The 25,862-nt window shown below is 42.4% G+C and overlaps 1 protein-coding gene across 2 annotated transcripts; it reads right to left on the bottom strand.

Annotated features, from left to right (window-relative positions):
• Positions 1-323: 323 nt before the first annotated feature.
• Zw10 (zw10 kinetochore protein) lies at positions 324-25,862 on the bottom strand. Of its 2 annotated transcripts, none has more exons than XM_052759878.1 (16): positions 25,674-25,862; positions 23,592-23,726; positions 20,806-20,907; positions 20,563-20,640; positions 20,248-20,407; positions 18,975-19,127; positions 17,445-17,636; positions 13,700-13,863; positions 12,042-12,224; positions 10,360-10,598; positions 7,915-7,986; positions 6,176-6,345; positions 5,208-5,338; positions 4,107-4,238; positions 3,167-3,369; positions 324-1,319 (listed from the first exon to the last, which is right to left on the bottom strand). In XM_052759878.1, the coding sequence occupies exons 1-16, from the start codon at positions 25,776-25,778 to the stop codon at positions 1,199-1,201; spliced, it is 2,340 nt and encodes a 779-aa protein (XP_052615838.1). In that variant the 5' UTR covers positions 25,779-25,862; the 3' UTR covers positions 324-1,198. The 2 variants fall into 2 exon arrangements, with proteins under 2 accessions (XP_052615838.1, XP_052615847.1); XM_052759887.1 differs by lacking the exon at positions 25,674-25,862 and adding an exon at positions 25,441-25,569.

The raw sequence follows: 25,862 nt of genomic DNA, 5'->3' as shown, positions 1-25,862 counted from the left end.
GAAAACTTAAGTCTGTGCTGGGTCTGGGGAGATGGTTCCACGGGTAAAGCACTTGCCATGCCAGTGTGGGGAAAGGAGGTTCGATCCCCACCACTTGCATAAATGCCAGGCCTTGAGGTGACCCACCTGCAATCCCAGCACTCAGGAAGAACTAGCCAAAGGGGTGAGCTGAGTCCAGGTGAGAGATCCTGCCTCAAAAGAGGGTGGAGAGTAATAGAGGAAGACACCTGACAGCAACTCCTGGCCTCCACACATAGGTGTGAACACACACAAACCACACCCACATACATACACAGGCCAAATAAAAAAATCACCTACGTGCACCAACTAAAGGACTAGGCTACACAGCCTAGTGTTAGATTTCATCCACATTAACATTCCAAAGGAATTCTGGCAATTTAGAATTTTTGACATTTGACAGGAAACAGAAAAAACAGGACTTGAGTATGGGGGCAGCAAGAGAAGGGATCCATCCAAAAAAAATTGAATTTCGTCACAATAGCAAAACATGCCAAATCTTCTCAAAAACATGAGGCAGTCTTATGAAGAGGGGCAATGCGCAGTCATGGTGGTGGGTGCTTACAGCTGGGAAGTCAAGGGAGGGTTGAGAATGCAAGGTCGGAGAGAACTAGCCAGACCCTAGCTCAGACAGGGCACGCCTGAGTCAGACTTCAGGAAAAGGAAAAGCCTGTAAGAAAACATGGTGTTGGTCTCTTTGGCCACAGCTCATGTTATTGAAGACACTCACTCTTAACTCTGAAAGGCATTATTTACTGGAAAGAAATATAAGAGGTTTCCCTAATTCTTGTAAGGCCAAGTAATGTGCCCCGAATCCCCACCCTCCCCCCAAAAAAGTATCTTACAAATTCTTAACCCTAACTTTGGAATGTCCAAAGCTAGGGTCTAAAATTACAATGTACACAGCTCTCAGAGGTACAAATCATGCTGCCCAGCAGATTCATACTTGGCAAGGGAGAGCAGCAACAGTCACGGAACCCAGTGAATTGCTTAAAGTGATGTCCTAATATCCAGTTGAGAAAGCCTTCATCCAGGCCATGTCAGGTGTCCTGATGTGAAGTCACACTTCCACGACATATTGGTTCACCAAAACCAATGAGTGATTCTGAGAAGTTCTGAAGGAAATAATGACAGCCATGGAGGAACCAGAGTCAAGAGAGGCTTTCCCAGGGAGGGAGAACTATTTAATCTTAGCAAGGGCAGCAGCTCTTCTTTCTGTGTTCTGGAACAAGGCACGGATTAAAGCTTTTACTTCGCTGGAAGAGAATGCAGTTGCCAGGGGCCCCTTTCCATCTGCCCACCTGCAAAACAAGACAGGTTCTATTTCCTGTTACGTCTCCACAAAAACCAGACTTTAAGTTACCCTACTTGACCCAAACACTCGAGGAATTAAATAAATCCTGGGAGTCCCACTCTTCTTTAGATGATGTTGCTCATGGCTGCATCTGGCCCAAGTACAGCCAGCAGAGACAGGGGAGAGATGGCTCAGTGGTTATGAGCACTGGCTGCTCTTCTAGAGGACCAGGGTTCAATTCCCAGCACCTACATGGCAGCTCACAACCATCTGTAACTCTAGTTCCAAGGGACCTGATATCCTCTTGTGGTCTCTGTGGGCACCAGGCACACATATGGGTACACAGACATACATGCACACAAAATTTCCATACACATAAAGTACATAAATCTTTTTTGTTGTTGTTTTTGTTTTTCGAGATAGGGTTTCTCTGTGTAGCTTTGGAACCTGTTCTGGACCTCGCTCTGTGGACCAGGCTGGCCTCAAACTCACAGAGATCCGCCTGCCTCTGCCTCCCAAGTGCTGGGATTAAAGGTGTGCGCCACCACCTCCCGGCAAAATATGTAAATCTTTTTTAAATAAGTAAGTGAGTGAGAGAGAGAGAGAACTTGAGCCACATATGGTAGCTCACATCTGCAATTTAAGCACTTGGGAGGCTGAGGCAGGAAGATGTTTTATTGAAATTCAAGGCCAGCCTGGTGTATAGAACAATTTCTGGCCTAGAGTATATAGAAAGACCTTGTATGAAAAACACAAAACACCTTTTGCAGGGGTGTGGTACTTAACCTCCTAAACCAGTGGTTCTCAACCTTCTTAATGCTTTGATCCTTTAATATGGAATGTAAATATCTACTATGTAGGGTATCTGATGTGCAACCCCTTGGAAAGTGTCATTCAACCCCAAAGGGGGTCACAACCCACAGGCTGAGAATCACTCTCTCTCCCTGGAGAAAAAGAACTGGTCATTCAAAAGGTGGTTTTGTGCTGAATACTTAAGACTTGACAATCACTTCTCTGTTAAATTATTCATTCTTTTTTATAAACTGCAGTGCTGGGGATCTAATCGTTCTTAAAACGCATCATCCAGGTGTAAGAAGGATGCACTAATTAGAAACACCAGAACATCTGTACTGCATGCCAAAATCACATGTTCTATCAAAACAGTATGAATGAAAAATCTTTTGCTATTAAATATGAGAAAGTGGGCCGGGCGGTGGTGGCGCACGCCTTTAATCCCAGCACTCGGGAGGCAGAGCCAGGCGGATCTCTGTGAGTTCGAGGCCAGCCTGGACTACCAAGTGAGTCCCAGGAAAGGCACAAAGCTACACAGAGAAACCCTGTCTCAAAAAACCAAAAAAAAAAAAAAAAAAAAATATGAGAAAGTGGTCATGAGGTCTGCCCTATGAAAGACCACTAAAAGGCCTCAACTACTGCAGTGCAACATGAAATTTATGTACAGAGGTGCCAGAGACATGGCTCAGTGGTAGAGGGCTTGCCTAGCATGCACAAGACCCTGGATTAAATAACCTACACATCTGTCTGTCTGTCTGTCTGTCTCTCTCTCTCTCACACACACACACACACACACACACACACACACACGACACGGGACTGCCACTGATGGTCCTAGTCCTCTTTTTTTTTTTTTTTTTTTGGTTTTTCGAGACAGGGTTTCTCTGTGTAGCTTTGCGCCTTTCCTGGGACTCACTTGGTAGCCCAGGCTGGCCTCGAACTCACAGAGATCCGCCTGCCTCTGCCTCCCGAGTGCTGGGATTAAAGGCGTGCGCCACCACCGCCCGGCCCTAGTCCTCTTTTGTGACCACACATATGCGGCCATAGAAAACAGATACGCACCGATCTCCAATCTCTTGCAGGCTAGCCTGCAGCATGATCATCAGCTCTTTGAAAGGCATCCATTTGGCCACATAAACTGGAACCTCTTCCTGGTATTTCTTGTTCTTGTTTTCATCAGACAGAGGTGCAAACACTTGCGGCCCTTCATCCATCACGGTTTTGCACAGGGAATACAATCTATCACCATCTTCAGTTGAGATGTCCTAGTTTAGCACAAAGGGAACATAACAGAATAGAACTGAGCCAAAGGGCGGGGCAGAGCAGATGTTTTCCAGCCAGTGAAGCACATCTTAGTAGTCACTAGATCCAGTCAGCTCTCTGAAAACCCTCCTGAAGCTAGCACATTATAAGCTGTGCATTAGCTGATGGTCAGCAGTTCTATGTGTCTGCACAGGAGCCTGTGTTCCCAGCACAATGTGCTACACAGCCTGCTGCAAAGGACAGGGCTACTGCAAGTCAGGGTTTGATCAAGGTGCACTGTGGAGGACCAGCTAGCCACGCTCCGGCAATTTTCCTCATAGGACCACACAGTCCACTCAACTACACAGTATGCTGGCAAAGTGGTACCTACACAGACTATTCACGTTGCTAAATTAAGTTACTTAGTTCATCTGCAGAACAAATGACTTCATACTAAATAATGTTTCTTGGGACCACTGCCCAGTTTCCAATGTCCTCACTCCTAATTTGGATGCTGGATTGAGAAGCCGCACAACCCTACTTTCTTCTCTAGGTATAAAAGAGATTAGCAAGTTCCCAGCAAAACAGAATTCAGACAAAACTGGAACCAACCAACCAAACCACAATAGCATGAGTTAGAAACTAAATAACCAATCTCTTCTACCATTTGTGCCAATTAAAAACAAGGCTGCAGCATCACTTTCTTAATAAAGCCACAGTGCGGGATAAGACTGCATTTCAAGTCTGTATCAGCCCTTACCTCCAGAGCAGTGATTCTGCTAATCATCTCAGCAATCGCGGTGTTTAGCAAGGTCCCCATAGCCTTGCAATATATATTCACCGGCAGGACATCCTGCCACACAATTCCAAGTCTCTTTAGCTGGTGCAGTATCTGTCAGAAGAACAAAGCTATTTACACAGAAGGAGGTGGCTACAAGTCACACTTACAATTTTATGTGATAAGTAAAATGGGGGAAAGAAGTGATATAAAAGTGAGGCTGCCGGGCGGTGGTGGCGCACGCCTTTAATCCCAGCACTCGGGAGGCAGAGCCAGGCGGATCTCTGTGAGTTCGAGGCCAGCCTGGACTACCAAGTGAGTTCCAGGAAAGGCGCAAAGCTACACAGAGAAACCCTGTCTCGAAAAAACCAAAAAAAAAAAAAAAAAAAAAAAAAAAAAAAAAAAAAAGTGAGGTAACTGGGACTCTATGGCTCTCGAATGTTTGACTCAGGGATATCCTTGAGAGAAGAAAAGCAGACTCATCCTGATGGGAGCACTGCAGTGAAGAGAAAACCAGCTAAATGTGGTGTGTACACAATGGAGCACTGCTGCACCACAAAGACTGGAGTCGTGTCATTTGCAAGAAAACATGCACGGCTGGAGATGACCACTGTAAGCAAATGAAGTGAGTCTCAGGGAACACAGATCATGGCTTTGCTCATCTGTGGTTCCTAGATTTTACACAGACCCAGACAATAATGTCTGTGTAATGACAGAAAAGTAGAGCAAGGGACTCAGCACTTGATACGAGAGGTGAGAAAAAGGAAGGAAAGGAGTGTGTGTTCTATGAATATCTGCATGCAAATGTCCTTATCAAACCCAGTCCATATACAACCAATATACACCAATGGAAGACTCACTTAAGAAAGGAGTAGAGACGAAAGCCAACATTTAAAAATTTGAGTCAAGGGAAAGATGGCTTCCTCTAGTCTTGTTTGAACAGGGAGAAGGCCTTACACATAGCTGTGACAGGTATCTAGACTTTCCAATAGGGAGTACAGGAATCAACTGAGCGACTTGCTAGGTGGGGTGAGGAGCCTCTGAGGATGGGCACCATCGTCAGTGCCTGCAACAGCCTCCTACCTGCCTCACTGCTTTGCTTGCTGCAGAATAATTCTCTTCGTCATCCATGTTGGAAAAGCTCCTAGCACTTGATAATCTTTCCAGAAGTTCTCCTTTTTGTGCCCGCATTTGGGCCAAAAAACACTCTGTGCCTACAGGGGGAAAATAAAGAACCATAAGCCTGTTGACCCTCACTGCCTAACCAGTGAGCGAGATGAACATAAGCCTGACAGCTGCTGGGCCTGTACAGAACAACTGCATTTTTAAGTTACTAAATGTGTTCTTTGTCAACTTCGTGTCTGCATAAAATGATCCTGAATCCACTTAGCCAGTCCCTCTGATCCCATCAAAGGGTGATAGATAATCCTTTCTCAACAGTTTGCCTGCAATATGAGACAGCAAAGAAAAAAATCATTTCTATAAAAACCAGCTGCTTACCATTGCAGTGTCTACACCGCTGATGGGAACCCGTGCAGCTGAAAGGCTACTTGGACCACACAGGTTCTCAACTCTTCTCTGGGTGCCCTCATAATAAATTTCAGTTTACCCTACAATGGATTTCTTTGGACTTCTAATAATCACAATCAAAACCACAGAAGTCCTAAAGGGAGGGAGCTGCCTTGGGGTTTACAAGAACAAGAGTTGACATCAATGAGGGTCTGTCAACAACACCAACAGCACTGTCATGGTACACACCTCATTATGTGGCTTTCTCCTGACACAAATGACTCGGGGAAGCCAATGCATACCAGCAATAAAGTCAGGCATGTTAACATACCACAAAATCATGTCGTGAAAAAGTAATGTTTGCACAAAGATGGTATCCATTTTATAGAATTAAATAACTAGAAATATTAGCAAACTAGAAGACTTCCCATACTCTAACACATCTAACACATCACTAACTCCTAACCTCCTCGGCTACTAAATTACAAAGCTATTAGACTGTACATACAAGTCACATTCCCCAAATGTGAGGTATCGGTTACCAAGTCTTCTGAAGCCAGGGACAAGGTCCACAAAGGTAGTCGTGCCATCGCAAAGAATGGGGGCGAGACGCACTCTGAACTGATGGCCCAGGGTCAGCAAGTGATGAGCAATGTACATGCAGTTGTTATGGTGAATGGCAGCCAGCTGGGGGAGCTTCTGAAGGTTCTCCCTAGGCCAAGAGGAAGGGCAGAAAAGGAAACCACCGGTTACTCAAGCCAAGCTGTCTGGAAAGCTGTCTCTCCTCTAAGGTGGCAGCCCTTGGCTTTCACCACTGTCTACTTGTATATGCTGAACATAACAAAACATGAAGTCATTCTCATTCAGTTAGTTGTTCAAGCCAATATCACCTTATCCAATAAAATTCTCCCAGTGGTGGACTGGAGAGAAGTCTCGACAACCAAGAGTGCCTGCTGCTCATGCACAGGACCCGAGTTTGATGCCCAGTATGCAAGTCAGGTGGCTTACAACCAACCACCTGAAATCCCAGCTCTAGGGGATCCAACTTCTGGCCTCTGTAGGCATCTGTGCACATGCGCGCACACACACATTAAAAGAAACTACTATTCCAATGACTAACAAAAAAGAAAAATCAAAGAATCAACCGTGGATATGTTGCTCTTAGCACGAGAAACACAGTAAACTGCATTCTGAACTTCAATTCAACTTAGACAGTCTGGGGAAATACAGGTTCACTTCTCCCTTTCTGAACTCCCATTTCATTTATATAATGAAACACTGAAATTTTTCAAAATTGACTACAGATTAGAATCACATGGGAAATTTAAGACTACACAGTGAGGTGAACAAGTGAACACACACACACACACATAAACATAAAAAATAAACTCAATCTTTAAAAAAGAGAGAGTTGAACCCTTAAACTATGGAATGGTTTTGGTGACAAATTACTAAAAATATCTATAAAAAGCATACAGAAGCCAGGCTGTCATGGCGCACACCTTTAATCCCAGCATTTGGGAGGCAGAGACAAGAGGATCGCTGAGTTTGAAGCCAGCCTGGTCTACCAAATGAATTCCAGAACAGCCACGGCTACACAAAGAAATCCTGTCTTGAAAACAAAACAAAAAACCATGAAAACATTTCATTTTAATAACAGAAAGAAGTAGAGGCAGAGTTGAGCAACTTTTCAGATTAATATCAAAAGCAAACAAACCTTTAAAACCCAAGACATTGCCGGGCGGTGGTGGCGCACGCCTTTAATCCCAGCACTCGGGAGGCAGAGCCAGGCGGATCTCTGTGAGTTCGAGGCCAGCCTGGGCTACCAAGTGAGTTCCAGGAGAGGCACAAAGCTACACAGAGAAACCCTGTCTCGAAAAACCAAAAAAAAAAAAAAACCCAAGACATTGGGTTAATACAGCCTGATGCTGTATTAACATTAGAAAGAGTGCCTGAGCGTATTTCACACTAAGAGGGTCTTCTCAAGGGTAGGGTCTACAGAACTACAAAACCAAGCACACTCATTGGATGAGGACCTTCCTATTTCCTAACTAAGAAAAGTAAGGTGGCATTAAAAACTGGATAAAGTTCTTTTGACCTTTTAAGTGTGTGCCACCCACACGCAAGGTCACTGTACACACCACAGTAAATGTCTACAGCCTTTAAAAGTCTTAGTTTGGTGTACTTTTACTGCCAATTTTACTCAATAGCTGTGGTGAAAACCAGTTTTTGACCTGACTTACCATTTCTACAGACAATTATCCAGAAATGAGACACTTACTTGTGGTATGTTGGCACCACGTCATGGAACAAATGGAAGATATTCCTCACTGAGTAGAAAAGCTGAACGGCACTGGAAGGAGAACAAACGTTCAGGAGAAATTATACAAAACGACGCAGGTGTTCCGTTCATGAAGATCAGCTGATAAAAATATGGCTGCAGAAAACTGGATCTCAGTGGAGACACACTTCGTCAGCATCTATAAACAGAACTTCTTTCCCAAAACGTGGATACAATAACGACCTTCAGAACGGGAGCATTTATCCCAAAGCCTCTTCTCCACTTACCCATCTGTGCTCTGCCAGCACTCAAAGTATCCTGCCAGTGACTAATGGAGCTAAGCCTCAAGCAAATGTCACCTGTTCCCAATGCACTCTGCAAAGGGCAAGGCATCAACCAAGGCACTCACTGGGTTCTTTAGAATCGGGCTGACTTTCAGCTTTCACCTTCCCCTTCTTCCCCAATGCAGAGATGAATTCACATTTTTGAGAACAGCATCGAACCCTCAAGGTTTTTGCCCTTTAATTCTGATTTTAACCACCAAAAGATTACTATTAAAATGCATTCAAAAGGGGTGTGTGTAGGGAACAAGAGGCCTTGGCCTCCAAAATGAACCTTAAAAGAGAAAATACATGGAGATGGAGAGATGGCTCTTTTAAAGACCATTTGGGATGCCAAGCAACACCGCCAGAGTTCTATTCCCAACACCCACATGGTGGCTCACTACACCTGGAGATCCAATGCTTTTTTCTGACCTCTGCTGGCACCAGGCATACTTGTGTTCACAGATATACATGCAGACAAAACACCCGTACACATAAAGATTTTTTAAATAATTCAAAGAAATATTTAAAAAAATCTGTTGCAAATGGAATGAATATAAATATTCAGCATATCAAAAGAGTGTTTGGCATTAATTTTCTTAGAGGAAAAATTTTAAATAATGCCATGCATCTCTAACTTCTGGTCTGACATATTTGAAGAATGTCATTTGAGGAAATAGTGACAGCTATGTTTACCTTGCCAAAAGCACACATTCATCCTTTACAAAGGAACAGGTCTTCTGCACAAGCCAGTGAATGGCTCAGTAAGCAATAGCGCTCTCACAGTCCTAGTGAACCAAGCATGATTCCCAGAGCCCATGTAAAGGTGGAAGGAAGTGATTCCTCAAATTTGTCCTTTGACCTCCACATGTGTGCCATAGCATCTCACACACTCACACACACACACACACACACACACACACAAATAAATATGCACTATTCCTTCTACTCATAATCAATACTAATACTTCAGTTAGACTAACTGAAGCCACAGTAGCACTAGGTAAATAAGTTCTATTCAGAGCAACATAAAAAAGTGTTTGTGCTTGGTGGTGCACACACTTTTAATCCCAGCATTCAGGAGGCAGAGGCAGGCAGATCTCTGTGAGTTCGAGACCACCTTGGTCTACAGAGTGAGTTTCAGGATAGCCAGAGTTGTTACAGAGAAACCCCGTCTCGAACCCTATCCACCCAAAACAGTGTTTGCACATGAAAATCACCCATAGATCTGAGAATACAATGACTAAGTCAAGCCCAAACTCAAAGTGTTTTCTTTGAGGCCTGAGAAGTTAGAAGAACTAAACAGACTCATACTGAATGGGCTTTTATAAGCCTGCTCTACAATCAACTGGCTAGCCTGCCATTTTTTCCTCAGGAGCTGCTTCAAAACAAAGATTCTGTATGACATGTGAAACAGAGCCTGAGGCACCCTGAACACAGTGTAGATTAAGAGGAGCCATCATGAAAGGGTGCAGCCGGATCTGTGGCATGTTCTAATCCCGAAGAAGACTGACTCTCCCTCCCGCGTGCAGCGCCTTGCTGTGTAGAGCAGAAAGGTGAAGTTCTCAGTCCCTCCGGCTCCTCAGGCTCCACGTGGTGCTGTCACATGTGATATAACTACCATAATTATGCAGCAATGAGCACTTCAATATTAAGTCTTTGCAAGGGAGTGTTCTAGGTCCTCTGCCCGTGCTTTCTTATATAACATCCTTTGATCACAGAGAGCCAAAATTAAACCAAAATTTAAATTTAAAATCAAAAAGTGAGCCAAAAATGAAAGTGTGGCTTACTAAAAAGTGAAAAATTTTAATGCCAAATAAACCTATGTAACTATCCACACATGTACCTATTCTTGGTGTCTTTCTTTTTGTTTTGTTTTTTCTTTCTTTGCTTTCCTGGGTCTTGTTTATTTTCTTTTTCATAATAGGATTGTATTATGTAACCCAGGCTGGCCCAGACCTTGCTTTGTAGGCCAGGATGGCCTCAAACTCACAATCCTGCCTCAGCCTTCCAAGTGCTAGATTTATGAACATAGGCCAACACACCCAACCAGCATCTGCTTCAACACATTTACACCCGTGTTTCTATAAGTAAATGACAGGGATCAATTCATCTGTGTTACCATTGATCACTACTTGTCGTTGCCTCTAGTAAAGTCTGATAGGCAAGCTCCATTAACTTCTTCACAGACTCGCTGATGCGGCACGTGGGTAAAGAAAAGGAATGTGGGTCCAGTGACGTTTCAGGCTCCAGGTTCCCAGTGTCGCTGAACTGCATTTTGCACACCTTCTGCACCTGTAGCTTGTTATCCACATCAGGGCTGGGTAAGTCTGGTATAGCTTCCTTAGAATCAGGGGTGATCTAAGATTCAAACACAGCAACCGGAAAATTCCAAGTCAAGCACACAGCAGAGGATAAAGACACTCGAGGTTTCCATGGTGACACAAAGCTGTGGCCCTAGAGTGACTAGCAGACCTGCAAGGAAGCAGGCTGATTTAAAGACTGTTTGATCTTGACTGACAGCACATGGGAAGAAGTTAGCAATCTCATGATATACTGTGGGATTCTTAATATTGATGGAAAAGCAAAGATTTGGAGTAACTGAAAAGACCTGAAAAACTCATTATTCTCAGGTCTCATAAAAATACCAAGTTAACTCGAAATGGGTTAATACCTGTGTACTTCAATACTTTGTTGGAAAGGACACAATAACGGGACACACCAAGGGAAATGAGGTATGCAGAAGAAAGGACTAAGAGTCCAGAGCCTGAGCTGGGTATGGTGGACACCTTTAACCCCAGCACTTAGGAAGCAGAGAAGACAGTTCTCCATGTTCAAGATCAGCCTGGTCTATATAATGAGGTCTTTTTTTCTTTTTTTCTTTTCTTTTTTTTTTTTTTTTTTTGAGACAAGATCCCTCTGTGTAGCCCTGGCTCTCCTGGAACTCACTCTATAGACCAGGCTAGCCTTGAACTCACAGAGATCCACCTGCCTCTTCCTCCCAAGTGCTGGGATTAAAGGCGTGTGTCACCATTGCCAGGCTATGTAACAAGTTCTATGCCAGCCAGGGCTACACAGTTGAGACCCTGCCCTCAAAAAAAGAAAAGAGAATGGAGTTGAGAATCCTCACTGCCATTTCAAGCAACTCAGAAAAATAGCTGGGAAATCTATTAATAGATTGCCTTAGTCTATGTTTTAGTAATGTTCAGAATGTTTCAGTAACACTTTGCATTTACCAAATGTTATTAAATATATATATATGTATGTGTGTATATAATATATATATTATATATACATGATATAAAACAAAATGGCCCAGAATTATCAATAGAGTAAACTATTCTTCATGTAAGTTAGTTCACTCCCATTGCAAGTATTTATTTATACCTCTAAAAGGTATTTATTTTATTCTTATTTATGTGTGTGCATGCACACACGTGGGCATGCATGAGTGTGCAGGTGCCCATGGAAGCAAGAAGTGAACATCTTACAACAGGCCACACTCTCTATACATAATTCAGTCCAAGCACACACATCTTCACGTAATGGAGATGAGATAATCTGCTTTTTAATTTCAACAACAGCAATCCACTACATTTATACAGGCTTTCTCAGTTTACAGTCACTTTCAAGTACGTATTTTATCTGGAGCTCACAATAATCCAAGAAAAGGGAGATAGCAGGAGCATTTTAAAGAGGACCATTTGTCTCCACGAGTTCAGGACCTGCTACTCCTTTCTATTTTATCATATGTGTCTCAAAATTAAGGTGCTTTGTATAAGCAATGCAGTAATCCCCAAGTACCTTCACAGTGTTGTGAATTTCAGAGGTCATTAGGTTTCTAGCTGCCACAATCACATCCTGGCACTTCTTATTAGCAAAATGAGAATTGATATTCCGAGCATATTTCAGCAAGTCGGTAGTATCGCCTTTTAAAAATCTCATCTCCTTCAGGGACTTCTCAAATTCTTCAGTGGACTGTATGATCTGACAGAGACAATATGAGACAGAGAAGAGAATTATATACAGTTATCCCTCTGTGTGCTTTGGGAATTAGTTCCAGAACACCACTCAGAAATTACAATCTGTGGATGGTCAAATCCTCTGTGTGAAAAGGCACACTGTTTACAACCTGTGTACACCCTCCCATATACCTAAATCACCTCTAGATTATAGTACTTCAAACAGTATATATACTATGTAAATAGACATCATAGTCCACTGTTTCAGGAAAAATGACGAGAAGAACTGTCTTATCTAGTAAAGAAGCAAATTTTCCCCCCAAATATTATCAGTCAACAGTCGGGCTAAACCTACAGACACAAATCTATAAAAGGATCAACATGTACATACATTTTAATACCAAAATTTGAACTCACTGTAATGAAAAGAGTAAGAACCAAGACGGCCATTTAGATCATAGGACAAGTCATCAATTACTTGGTTTTAAAAATATATATCCCAGGAGATGGAGAGATGGCTCAGCAGGTAAGAGCAATTGCTGCTCTTGCAGAAGACCAGGGTTCAATTCCCAGCACTCACATGGTAGCTCCCAACCACCTGTAAATCCAGTTTCAGAGGATTTGATGCCCCTTCCTGATCTCCACAGGTAGCAGGTATATGGTGTACATACATACACTCAGGGAAAACAGACACATCCATCTTTTTAAAGAATTAAAATTAAAAATAAATTTTAATTATATATTCTTCCAATCCTAGATTCATTTGGAAAAGAATTTTCAATAGAATTATAAGACTGATAAAGGTATCAAGATCTGGACTGAAGAGATGGCTCAGCGGTTAAGAGCACTGGCTGCTCTTCCAAAGGTCCTGAGTTCAATTCCCAGCAACAACATGGTGGCTCTCACAACCATCTATAATGAAATATGGTGCCCCTTCTGGCCTGCAGGCATACATGCAGACAGAACACTGTATACATAATAAATAACTCTTTAAAAAAAACAGGTATCAAGATCTTACAGTTAAACACCCCTATTTTAGCATTCAAGCAAGTACTAAAAAGGGGGTTAAAGGTACTACACAATAGCTATTGCAGTTGATATACGGATCAAATTAAAAAGGTATATATAAGAAAGTATACTTCTTCAATCAAAGAGACAGAGTAGAAAGCAATTATGTAGAATTTGTTATTTCTACTCCCTATTAATGGTTTTCTTAAGAGCATAACTTAAGTCAGGCATTGGTGGCTCACACCTTTAATCCCAACATTCAGGAGGCAGAGGCAGGTGGATCTCTGTGAGTTTGAGACCAGCCTGGTCTACAGAGAGAGTTCCAGGACAGCCAAGGCTACACAGAGAAACCCTGACTTGAAAAACCAAAAATGAAAACAGAAAAGAAAAGGGAAAAAGAGTATAACTTAAGAACAAAAGATCCTAAAGAAAACACAAGACAGTGGCAGGACTCAGTCCTGTCTGAAAGCCCATTAGCTCTCTACTCTTTACCTCCTCGTATTGCTGTAGCTTGCTGCTATTTGTGGGAATCGAATAAACCAAGCAGTTTCTGATGAGGCACTCAGACAGGTCCTCCCAGATCACATCACCAAGCATCTCAGCCAACAGGATCTCAGGGGCTTTTCCATTTTCTAGGTCTGTGTCAAGAGGCAAATCTGAACCCAAAAGAAAAGGTTTTAGACAAACTATTCACAGTTCCGACAAATTCTTAAGTTCCTGAGTTTTCTAAAATGATTAAGTTTTAAGATGATGGGCAGAGCAAGTTCCAGGATGGCCAGGGCTGCACAGAGAAAACTAAATAAAATAGAAGGATGGTGGGAAAGAAAATGGTGCAGGTAATTCTACAGCTACCTCAACAGGCTGCACACGACAATGCACGACATAAAATCATGATTATTTTCCTTGCACGGCTCAGATGAATCCTGCTCACTGCAGCACTCCTGCACTCTGTAACAATGTGTGTTATGCTGTCTACACTATAGCCATCTACCCAGAAGCCATCACTCTGCTTGTAACAAGCACCCTGAAAGTATGCATTCAAAGTTAAAACTCATTTTTAATAAAACTTTACTTCGTTTTAATAATAAAAAACAAGAGAAAGAAAGAACACTGTACTTTTCCATCACTTGTATAAGATTTGGGAATTCATTCTAAGCAAAATATCAGTAAATTACACTAGAACATACTGTCTAATCTACCAAGCACAGTATCCTAGCATCTCCTCTACAGTTTATCTCATGGTTAGTTTTTTCAAAATACCTGGGGAACATTATATTTAGAATACCATATTTATCATTTGGATAACAGTTAAGAGCCAACTGAATGGCTCAGTGGGTAAAGCTGCTTACCACATAAGCTTAGTGACCTACGTTCAATTCCCACAACATACACGTTAGGAGAGAACTGACTCCCACCAAGTTGTCTTCCAATGTCCACACTCACACTGTGGTTAATAAACAAATATAATGCTGGGCAGTGGTGGCACACACCTTTAATCCCAGCACTCAGGAGGCAGAGGCAGGAGGATCTCTGTAAGTTAGAGGCCAGCCTGGTCCACAGAGTGAGATCCAGGACAGCCAGGGCTAAATAGAGAAACCTTGCCTTAACAAATGAATGAATGAATGAATAAACAAATAAATAAGTAAATAATGAATGAATGAATAAATAAATAAATGAATGAATAAATGAATGAATAAATAAATAAATAAAGGAAAGGAGGAAAAAGCCAGGATGTTGGTGCTTCCTTTTAGACTCCATTGCAGCTTTCTTTTTTTTTTTTAAAGATTTATTTATTTATTATGTATACAGTATTCTGCCTGTATGTGTCCCTGCAGGCCAGAAGAGGGTGCCAGATCTCATTACAGATGGTTGTGAGCTACCATGTGGCTGCTGGGAATTGAACTCATGACCTCCGGAAGAGCAGTCAGTGCTCTTAACCACCGAGCCATCTCTCCAGCCCTTTCCAGCCCCCCCGCTTTTTTTTTTCAGCTTTCTTCTGAAACAGAATGAAAAGTGAAGCCATTACAGACATTAAAAAAAACATTTCAAGCCAGGCAGTGGTAGAGCACACTTTTAATCCCAGTACTCAGGAGGCAGAGGCAGGCAGATCTCTGTGAGTTCAAGGCCAGCCTGGTCTACAGAGCAAGTTTCAGGACAGCCAGGACTGCTACACAGAGAAAGCCTGTCGGGGTTCGGTGGGGGGGGGGGGGGGGGGGGGGGGGGGGGGGGGGGGGGGGGGGGGGGGTCAGTTTATATACATGCTAACACTACAAATTATCTCTGGTTTATAGAAGACAACAAACAGAACGATGCTGTGCTCTTTGCCAATGCTCATGAGTTACAGGAAGGCTAACTGCACCATTAGTAGTGTGTTTTCACTGAAATAAAAGGAAATGCTTGCTAAAAATTCAAATAATCAAAAATGAGAATGTGGATTTGGGAGAGGGGTGTAATGCAGAATGAAACAGGCAGGATCTTACTCTATAGGCCAGGCTAGCCTGGAAGTCATGGTGATCCTCCTGCCTCGGACTCCTGGGTGCTGACAGTACAAGCTTGAAGCACCACGCTACACTATATTTCTCACTGATCTCACATAAAAAGAAGGGTGTTGTCACCTGTCACTTGCTAAGGACCTGTGTCCCCACAGAGTTTTAAGTTGCAGGCCTAACTGCCAACATGAAGGTGTTGGGAAACAGAGTCAGCAACTGACAAGATGAGGCAGGAAGATTACTGGCCTAGTCTAGGATACAGAGTAAGTTCCAGACCAGACCGTGAGACTCTTGTCTCAAAGAAAACCAAACCAAAACAACAAAAGTGCATTTCTTCTTAAGAATCAAGAGGAAGAAAATCTACGTTGAGAGATGGATATGGCAGCACACACCTGTGATGCGGCCTTGGGAGGCTGAGGCAGGACCGTGGGTTTGAAGTGTTCTGCTTCTATCAAAGTTACACAGACGATTTCTTACTTATGTCTAAATCACTTATACAAAAATAAATAGTTTATGATTGTTAGGAAGGCCCGACGAATAGTAACATTTTTAAAGTTTAAAAACTTTCTTCAAAAGAATGTTGGCTGGAACATTCCACAGGACTACTGAAGAAGGCAAGAAGAACCTAAGTCAAACAGACCAGAAATAGCAGCACTGTTTCAAAACACCGGAAGAAACTTTGGTTTTTTAAGACAGGGTTTTCTCTGTGTAGCCCTGACTGTCCTGGAACTCACTCTGTAGACCAGACTGTTCTCAAACTCAGAGATTTGCCTACCTCTGCCTCCCAAGTGCTGGGATTAAAGGTGTGGGCTACCACTGCCTGGCTCAGAAGAAAAATTTTTTTTTTTTAGTTTTTCGAGACAGGGTTTCTCTGTGTAGTTTTGGTGCCTGTCCTGGATCTTGCTCTGTAGACCATATAGAGGAGAAAAACCTGGTTCACAGTAAAACACAAAAACAGGCTATTTCCGATGTAAAGATTACCAAGAGGCCAAGTGAAAACATAATTTCTTCCTGATATTACTACTCATTTATTTACATCAGATAAATCGAGATTTTCCCATGGAAATATGTACAACAGTACCTGGCTGATTTTTCCAACAACTAAGGCAGAGTCCCAAACTATGATGTTACCAGAAGTCCAGTAGAAGTATATCCTAAACTGTGGGAGCCCACAGAGGTTTCCTAGTGAGATCTGAGCTTGCTTTACCAGCAGGACTGCATAAGAGGATGATTTGATCACGGGTCTGTGTAGTGGGTGTTTGGAAGGGTCTACACTTGGTTGTATCTAACAAGGGGGAGGTCTTTTGCTTCACCCTTTGACATTGTTATAAAAAGCCTTTTGAATAAAGTTCTAGGCCGGTGGATAAGGATCCAGGCCCTCCCGAGGCTATCCTGTGTTTCTGTCTTTTTCTCTCCCCTCTATCCTTCTATCTAAATCTCTTATCCCTCTCTCCTCAAGAGTACCCAGGTAAAGGTAGGGGCTGGTCCCCCACACTGGACTCCAGCTAAAATACCATTAAAGCACGGGGTCTGAGATATCACTAATGACCCAACTTGCTAATACAGGGCAAAGAGAAGAACTGTAAAGTGGGTAAGAACTCAGAAGGGATGTACTATGCTTCTGTGGCGTAACATAGCCCAGATCCTCTCCTTCACTGGACTCTACCAGCACTTTTGCCCTAATGGTAATACTTGTAAAAGCAGTATGCACATTTCCAGATTATAAAAGGCCACTTTGGGGTACAGACCTAGAAGCTGTTTCTGGAGCTCTTCCAGGACTAATCGAATCTTTGCAAAAGCTTCAGGTGGTGATGGATGCTCCAAGTCTGTCGTCAGAGACTGAAAGCGAATGGTAACTGAATCCGGCTGCTTTTCAATCACAGCATGGAGTGATGGGCAAGTCACCAGAGGTTTAAGCATATACTTCAGCAGCATCTGACCTGAAATCAATACCATGAAAACAATCAACAACTACTACAGAACAGGGAAAACGATGCAAATATCACTACTCATACATGAAGTTTCCAAAGAGTAAAGAAATAGAAAAGAATAAGACATTGTCTCAAAAAAATAAAAAATAAAAATTTAAAAATCAGGGGCTAAAGAGATGGCTAAGTAGTTAAGAGAATTTCTTATTCTTGCATAGGACCCAGGTTTCATTCTCAACACCCACAAGGTGGTTCACAACCATGATTCCAGTTGCAGGGGATCTGATGTTCTCTCCTAACCTCCACAGGAACCAGACATACCCGTGGTGCACAGACATACATACAAGCAAAACCCCATATATAAAATAAAAAAATCTAAACATAAAATTTGTTTAAAAATCATCACTAGAGGAAATTTCTTTTTTTTTTTTTTTTAAAGATTTATTTATATATTATGTATACAATGTTCTGTCTGCATGTATCCCTGCCCATCAGAAGAGGGCGCCAGATCTCATTACAGGAGGCTGTGAGCCATGTGGTTGCTGGGATTTGAACTCAGGACCTCTGGAAGAGCAATCAGTGCTCTTAACCTCTGAGCCATCTCTCCAGCCCCTAGAGGAAATTTCTAAAGCATAAATGCACCAAAAATATATATCTTGAGGACCAGGGAGATGGCTCAAGGGTTAAGAGTACTGGCTGCTCTTGCAAAGGACCCAGGTTCAGTTCCCAGCTCTCACATGACAACTGGCAACTGCCTTTAACTCCAGTTCATGGGGAAATCTAACGCCTTCCATGGACACAACATATACATGGAGTATCTATATATATATAAGCAGGCAAACTACCCAAACACATAAACTAAATAAGTAAATCTCAAAAACAAAATATACCTATGAAATTACATACTATAAGTTTTCTCAGAGAATCTTTCCTACCTGTAGACTTTTAAGTTATTCAAAAATAATAATTATAAAAATTAAGAACTAGTTTTTAAAAAGGACCCATTCATTACTAAAAAAGATATTTATGACCAGTCCCTTTGATGCAGTGGTTCTCAACCTGTGGGTCGCAACCCCTTAGAGGGTCACATATCAGATATCTTGCATATCAGATATTTACATTACAATTCATAACAGTAGCAACATTACAGTTGTGAAGTAGCAACAAAATATTTGTATGGTTGGGGTCACCATAACATGAGAAACTATCAATGGGTCACGGTGTTAGGAAGGTTGAGAACAGCGGCTCTGACGGACCACTAATATTCTCCTTAGAAGTTTATCATCTCTTTGGTCATCCCTTTCACACTAGGCCTTCTGAAATTTAATGGGAATGAAACAAATCATTTACCAAATGATTTCAGCTTGGTGGGTAATTCTCCAAGAATGGAAAATGCCAAGAGGACAGAGCTGATGGATGGCAGAGGGGCCACCTCCTCCTTCTGGGGCTGTTCAGTGCAGAAATGAAGCTCTGTTTGTAGGCAAGATTCTAAGCTGCTGGTATCTGAGAAAAGGAAGAGAATATCAGTTGTCTCAGCAATGCAAGGTGATCATCTCCTCAAACTTTAGGTTCCTGAAATTGTTAGATTCCTAAAAGTTTCATTAGAACATACTTATGATACGATTAAGTATGATATGCATGACCTATGCACTGCTTCCAAACCGAAGACGCTATTTTTTGGGGGGGGGGTATGTCCTAAAAAATCAAATTAAGTGCAAAAAAGATGATATGCCAGTAAGACATGCTACCTAAATGTGTGCAAAATGACTAAAGAAGCAAGGACTGTAAAGGGAGCTCTTGGTTCCCAGACCTTCCACACACCAGTGCCACCAAACCTGCTGAACAGGTCTAATAAGCAGAGTGTTACTAGAAGAGTTCAACGCACCTCAGCTGCAGTCTACCTGAGAATCCCATCGAAAACTTTCTGTATCACTTCTTTCAAAATACCAGATCATATATAAAATGTAACACACGGAAGTGGAGGCAAAATGGATACAGGAAGCAGAGCAGGAGTTTCTGGGATTTACTCTGAAATACACTAAATATCAAAATCCAACACAGAAAATGTATGTCCTTTACAAACCCCTTCCTAGGTTTCATTCTAAGGCAAATAATTTAGAATGTGAGCTCACTCTCAGGAATGAGAAGAGAAAGAGAAGGGAATGAGGAGTGAATATGATCAAAATCTATTAGCTACATTGTAAAAATATCATCATGATATTATGTACAATATATGCTAATCAAAAAAACGAAAAACAAAAAACCTGTGAAAAAGGCCGGGCAGTGGTGGTACAAGCCTTTAATCCCAGCACTGGGAGGCAGAGCCAGGAGGATCTCTGTGAGTTCGAGGCCAGCCTGGTCTACAGAGAGAGTTCCAGGACAGGCTCCAAAACTACACAGAGAAACCCTGTCTCGAAAAACCAAAAAAAAAACCTGTGAAAAGGGAGATCACACTAAGAGGTAGGTTGGAAGATTAATAAATGAAATTCAGAAAAACTAATAGATTAATATCATCAGTAAGTGAAATAGTTTGGTTTTTTAATACTAAATATTTAGGATGTATTCAGAGGCCAAAATGGTTCAGGCAGATTAAGCAAAGCAGTCCACCTGAGGTCAGCAGCACCTTTTGACGGCGGAAACTTCCATACAATCAGCTTCTGCCACTCTTCTCCGAGGTGGTAAAGGATGTTCTGCTTCTGGACAGTAAGCTCCATGCTGAGAGACTTCAACATTTTCAAGTCAAAGCATTTTCTGGATTTTAATAACTTCAAGCATTCCTGTGCCTGGTAGTAAAATGGAATCACTGTTAACATTTCCTCGAGATTCACAAAAAAACTAGAACCTACTTGTTGAACGACAAAGGACCAAAGGACACAAATGAACACATCAAAAGCGAGACCAGCACTAGCGGCTCCGACTTCAAAGAGCGCATATGTACCTCCTCCAGGTGCTGAGCAGCAGGGATGTATTTCTTCTTTGCTAATGCACTATTATACTCTTCAATAGCAGAAGAAAACTGAAAAAGGGATAAGTTTAGATTAGCAGGCATTTTCATTTCCAGGTCTTATATTTTAAATGTCTGCTTGTAAAATGTGAAAACACCACTTTGTCAGGAACCAATCAGAAAAAGAGACAGCCTCCTCAGCAGCCAAACACCAACGTTCCAGCTGAGCTTACTTGCCTCTTGCAGTTGTTTGAGCAAATCCAGGACTACAGAGTCTCTCTCCAGCTGCTGCTTCAAGCTTGTAAATTCAGCAGTCGATATGTGAAGATCTCGACGGACCTAATTCATACATCAAAAGTGTAAGTACTTTTAAGTCATACCACATCAAAGGAATACAACACACGTAACTTATCACTAAGCTTTAGTAGCACAGTGTAATTCATGTTGAAATTTAAACAGCTCAGACAAATAACAACACTGAAGGTGATTAGGAGGGACTGTAAAGGTCCACTTAGTTCAAAGCCTTACCCTATACAAGAACATCTATTCTCAGGTCGACGAGATAGCTCAATGGGTAAAGATTTTTGCCACCAACCCCGATGACCTGAGCTTGAGTAGCAAGCATATAACACACAAAACAAATAAACAAAAATCAATAAGGAATACCCATTCTCAGGACAGGATCTCACAATACAGCCCTGGCTAGCCTGGAACTCATTATATAGACCAGGTTGGTCTCCAACTCACAGAGATGTGACTGTGAGTCATCACCTTCTCTTAAGGTAAGTAGTGTCTTTCAGTAGAGAGTTCATCCACTTGGATTACTAGAAAGGCATCCCCATTGACAAGTGATTGTTTTGTTTTGTTTGTTTTTCCGAGACAGGGTTCCTCTGTGTAGTTTTGGTGCCTGTTCTGTGTAGCTAGAGTTTTCCTGCCTGGCCCACAGTCAGGACAAATCTCTCTCACCTGCCAGTCCCACAGCCACTCAGACCTGACCAAGTAAACACAGAGACTTATATTGCTTACAAACTGTATGGCCGTGCCAGGCTTCTTGCTAACTGTTCTTATGTCTTAAATTAATCCATTTCTATTAATCTATACCTTGCCACATGGCTTGTGGCTTACCCGCATCTTCACATGCTGTTTGTCATCGGGGCAACTGGCAGTGTCTCTGATTCAGCCTTCCACTTCCCAGCTTTATTCTCCTCCTTGCCCTGCCTATACTTCCTGCCTGGCCACTGGCCAATTAGGGATTTATTTATTGACCAATCAGCAACACACTTGACATATAGACCATCCCACAGCAGTCCTGGAACTTGCTCTGTAGACCAGGCTGGCCTCAAACTCACAGAGTTCCGCCTGGCTCTGCCTCCCGAGTGCTGGGATTAAAGGCGTGAGCCACCACTGGGCGACAAGTGATTGTTTTTAATGTTGAGACAGAACCCACTTCAATCTATTCCACTGTTTCAGGGCATCATTAATTCTCTCTCTCCTGTGTTTTAACTTCGGCCTACCTCATTCTTCATTCATGCATGAAATAAGTAACTGAGCACCTACAGCTGCATGGGAAGCTCCTCCCTCATTCTATTCCACTGTTTCAGGGCATCATTAATTCTCTCTCTCCTGTGTTTTCCCTACCTCATTCTTCATTCATGCATGAAACAAGTAACTGAGCACCTACAGCTCATGGGAAGCTCCTCCCACCAGATTTCAATATGTTGAATTTCCCACACCTTTGGAAAGAATTCCCTCCACTTGAACAACCACCCTATTTCTCAGCAGTTGCCTTCTTCCTCTCCCCCTTCACCACATAAGCTTTTGCTAACTGACATTTATGCTGTCTTAATTCCTCATCTCAGTCACTCTACACCTCGCTGTAACGAAGGTTTTAGCTCCACCAGTTCATCAATATTGTCCTTGTCAAAAACACCATTTTTCAGCCGGGGGGTAAGGGGGGTGGGGGGTGTACGCACCTTTAATCTCAACACTTGGGAGGCTACACAGAGACCTTGACTCACTCACTCAAAAAAAAAAAGCACCAATTTTTCACTGCTCAAACAAAGCCTGTTTCATCAATACCAAACTAACACACCTCTTCTTCCCTCCCCCTTCCCTCTCCCTTGTTCCATGATCCATTCTCTACTGATCTTCCTCAGTTCTCTAAAATATCTGGCCATGTCTGGAGACATTTTTTGACTGCCACACTGAAAGAGGGCTGGCATCTAGTGAAGAGAGCAAATTTTACAGAAGGCCCAATTCAAGAAAAATCATCTGACACTTAAAGGTCTTGAGGCCAGCTGCAGATCTAAGAGAATGCTATAAAAGATGAAAGCGTGGTTGTGCACAGCGACACAAGCCTCTAGTCTCTAATCATAGCTTCTGGAGAAGAGGAAGCTGGAGCATTCCAAGTGCAAGGCCAGCCTGGGCTACACAGTGAGCTCCAGGCCAGCCTGAGTTGCACAGAAAGACCCTGTCTCAACAAGAGAGAGGGAGGAACAAACATTCTAACTAGGAAAAGACCAAAGACCAAAGGAACTAGTTCCAAGCATTATCTGTTTTCATTCAAATGAAGTCCTCAGACTTTCTTTAATTAAAAAATCCACTCAAATATAAGACATTATTATCCTCACTAAAAGAAAACGCACCACAAGAGGAAGACTATATGATTCTAAGTTTGAGACACAGTTCTAATTAGAACTGAGGTCATCCTACAATCATTTGGCTCAATCTCTATTTACCAATAAGGAAATTAAGGCCCTGAAATGTTCCACAGAATAGTTTTAGAAATCAAGAAGCTAAAAGAATAATGCCTCCCTATATAGCAGGGGGGACCCTAGGATGACTGTGGCTTATAAGTTTTGATTTTACTCAATTACTGAGCAAGCCTCAATAAAACATTTCACTATTAAGATAAGAATTTATACTGTATCAAGCTGATAATAGAAAAATAAATAAATTTAAAAAAAATAAATAATGCCTCCCGAAGAAACCTAAACTTACCCAACACAACAATCTATTCTTACCTCACTCTCTATCCTGGATTTCAGCTGGTCGATGTCATTAGATAGCTTGTCCACCTGGGTAACCAGGTCCTGTGCACTCTGCATGGTAGGCAGGAATTCACTGTACTTCTTGCTGATCATATTGCACACCTCACCCTATAATACAAGATAGAGGAAGTGTATGACAATGAAATGAATTAGGAACTTCATAAAAATATACAGCATCTTACAATGTTAGAACTTTATCTAGTTACCCACAGCTTTCCCTCCAAGCAATGTGTTTCCTTCAAAAACATTTCATTCATCCTTAAGGGTCCCATACATTATTAAAATGTAGAAAGACAACAATTATCAAACCCCAACAATGCTCAAGATTTGTACAGACTCTAGAAATGAGAAAGATGGAGTCAAAAGTTTCACAATGAACTGTATCTGTGTTCAAAAAATTTAATCATCTACCTAAACATACATATCCATAATCTGTATACCTTAATTTACTAATTTCCATCTTCTGGATAACAAATTTTTAAGAGATAATCTTAAAGCTCTTCAAATGATTAGAAGGACTGGGGAGATGGCTCAGACAGTAAAAGCACTTGCCACCAAAGATGACCCGAGTTCAATTCCTGGGATCCACACGGTAAAAGGAAAAAAACTGACTCCCAGAAGTTGTCCTCTGACCTCCACACACGCACCATGGCGTACACGCACCCACAGACACACACACATAAATAAATAAAAAATTTAAGCCGGGCAGTGGTGGCACACGCCTTTAATCCCAGCACTCGGGAGGCAGAGGCAGGTGGATCTTTGTGAGTTCGAGGCCAGCCAGGTCTACAGAGCGAGATCCAGGAAAGGCGCAAAGCTACACAGAAAAACCCTGCCTGGAGAAAAAACCCAACCCCCTCCCCCCAAAAAAAAATTTAAAAAGGATTGAGTCTTGTTATTTCCCTTAATTCAAGGCAACTTAATGTCTTCTTGAAAACTGCACTGAGTAAATTATGCTTGCCCATAAACTAATTCTTTTTAGGGAGGAAAGATTCTATTTTCCAACCTGACCAAAATACAGGGCTGAAATTGCAATACTCCAGCAGAGTTACAAAGTATTCCAGTACAATGAGAAAGACTATCTCTCAGGAAAAAAAAAATCAGGCATCTGCTTTATTCAGGAGGTTACATTTGAGATGGAAGATTATATATATATATATAAGAAATACATTGAAAGAGTTAAAAAAATGGAGAAATGGCAAAATATGGGATATGGGAGCTGGGGGTGCGGGAAATATGCTTATCTGAAGCACAGAAAGTAGTTCTCAGTTGACTTAAGACTCAAGTTTATGTATAAAAACTAATAGGAAAAGTCGGCTCTGAGTGCAATGTTCTCTTCCTAGGTCATTAAAAAGGTCATTTAAAAAAAAAAAAAAAGCTTAAGCCACATTACAGAGATGCTATTGGCAAGAACACCTAAAATTAAGAAAGCCATTTTTTGTGTCAACCACTGTTGTTAGGACGCTAGCTCCCTGAAGTCCAGACTTACTCAGGGACACGTCATTTTAAATGAAAGCCACTGAAGATGTGGCTTGCCAGGTAACACCAATACGAAGTGAAACTGTGGCTGTGTGCTGCAAATCCATGCAGGCACAAGATATGCTCACCAGTACTTAGCATGCCTCAAGTTCCGTACGTGAATTTAGACTTTTATAAACATATTCAACCGGTTAAAAAAAATCCGAGGATGACGCCACAATTTTCCTAGAATTATTACATTCATCCATAAATGAAAGAGTGGGTGGAGATGAGCAGCCAGATAGGGTGGCTCGTCCTGTCCTCTCTCCCAGCCCTCTCTGGACATCCGGGCTTCCAGTCCCACCTCCGGCTCCGCTGGTTTCTTCAGTCGGCTTCATCCCAGTTCACTCTTGCTCAACTTATCACGACTCCCCACCACTGCACAGCCACGGCCCCTTCCTCCTCACAGTCCCAGGCCTTGGTGGCCGCTCTCTAAGCAGTCCCCACACTTCTCTCGCCTCCGACTCAGGGTTCTCCCCATTAGTTCCGCACCCGGATCTCCCCAGCTGCAGCCGGCCGCCGGTGGCCCGCCCTCACCTTGATCTCCTCCACCCGCCGGGTCAGGCGGCTGATTCGAGTGCCGAGATCCTCCTTCTCCAAGCTCCCCGAGTGAGCCAGGACTTCCGTCACGAAAGAAGCCATCGCCACGAAATGTACCTACACCGACCAGGTTACTCCAGCTGCCAGCGCCGCAGCTCGCGTCCCGCCCGCGGCCTCACCGCGTGG

This window comes from Peromyscus californicus, unplaced genomic scaffold, assembly GCF_007827085.1.
Source record: "Peromyscus californicus insignis strain IS unplaced genomic scaffold, ASM782708v3 Scaffold_11__1_contigs__length_118956290, whole genome shotgun sequence".
Lineage (NCBI taxonomy): Eukaryota > Metazoa > Chordata > Mammalia > Rodentia > Cricetidae > Peromyscus > Peromyscus californicus.
Note: the sequence above shows the minus strand (reverse complement) of the source record. Positions and strands in the feature narration are given on the sequence as shown.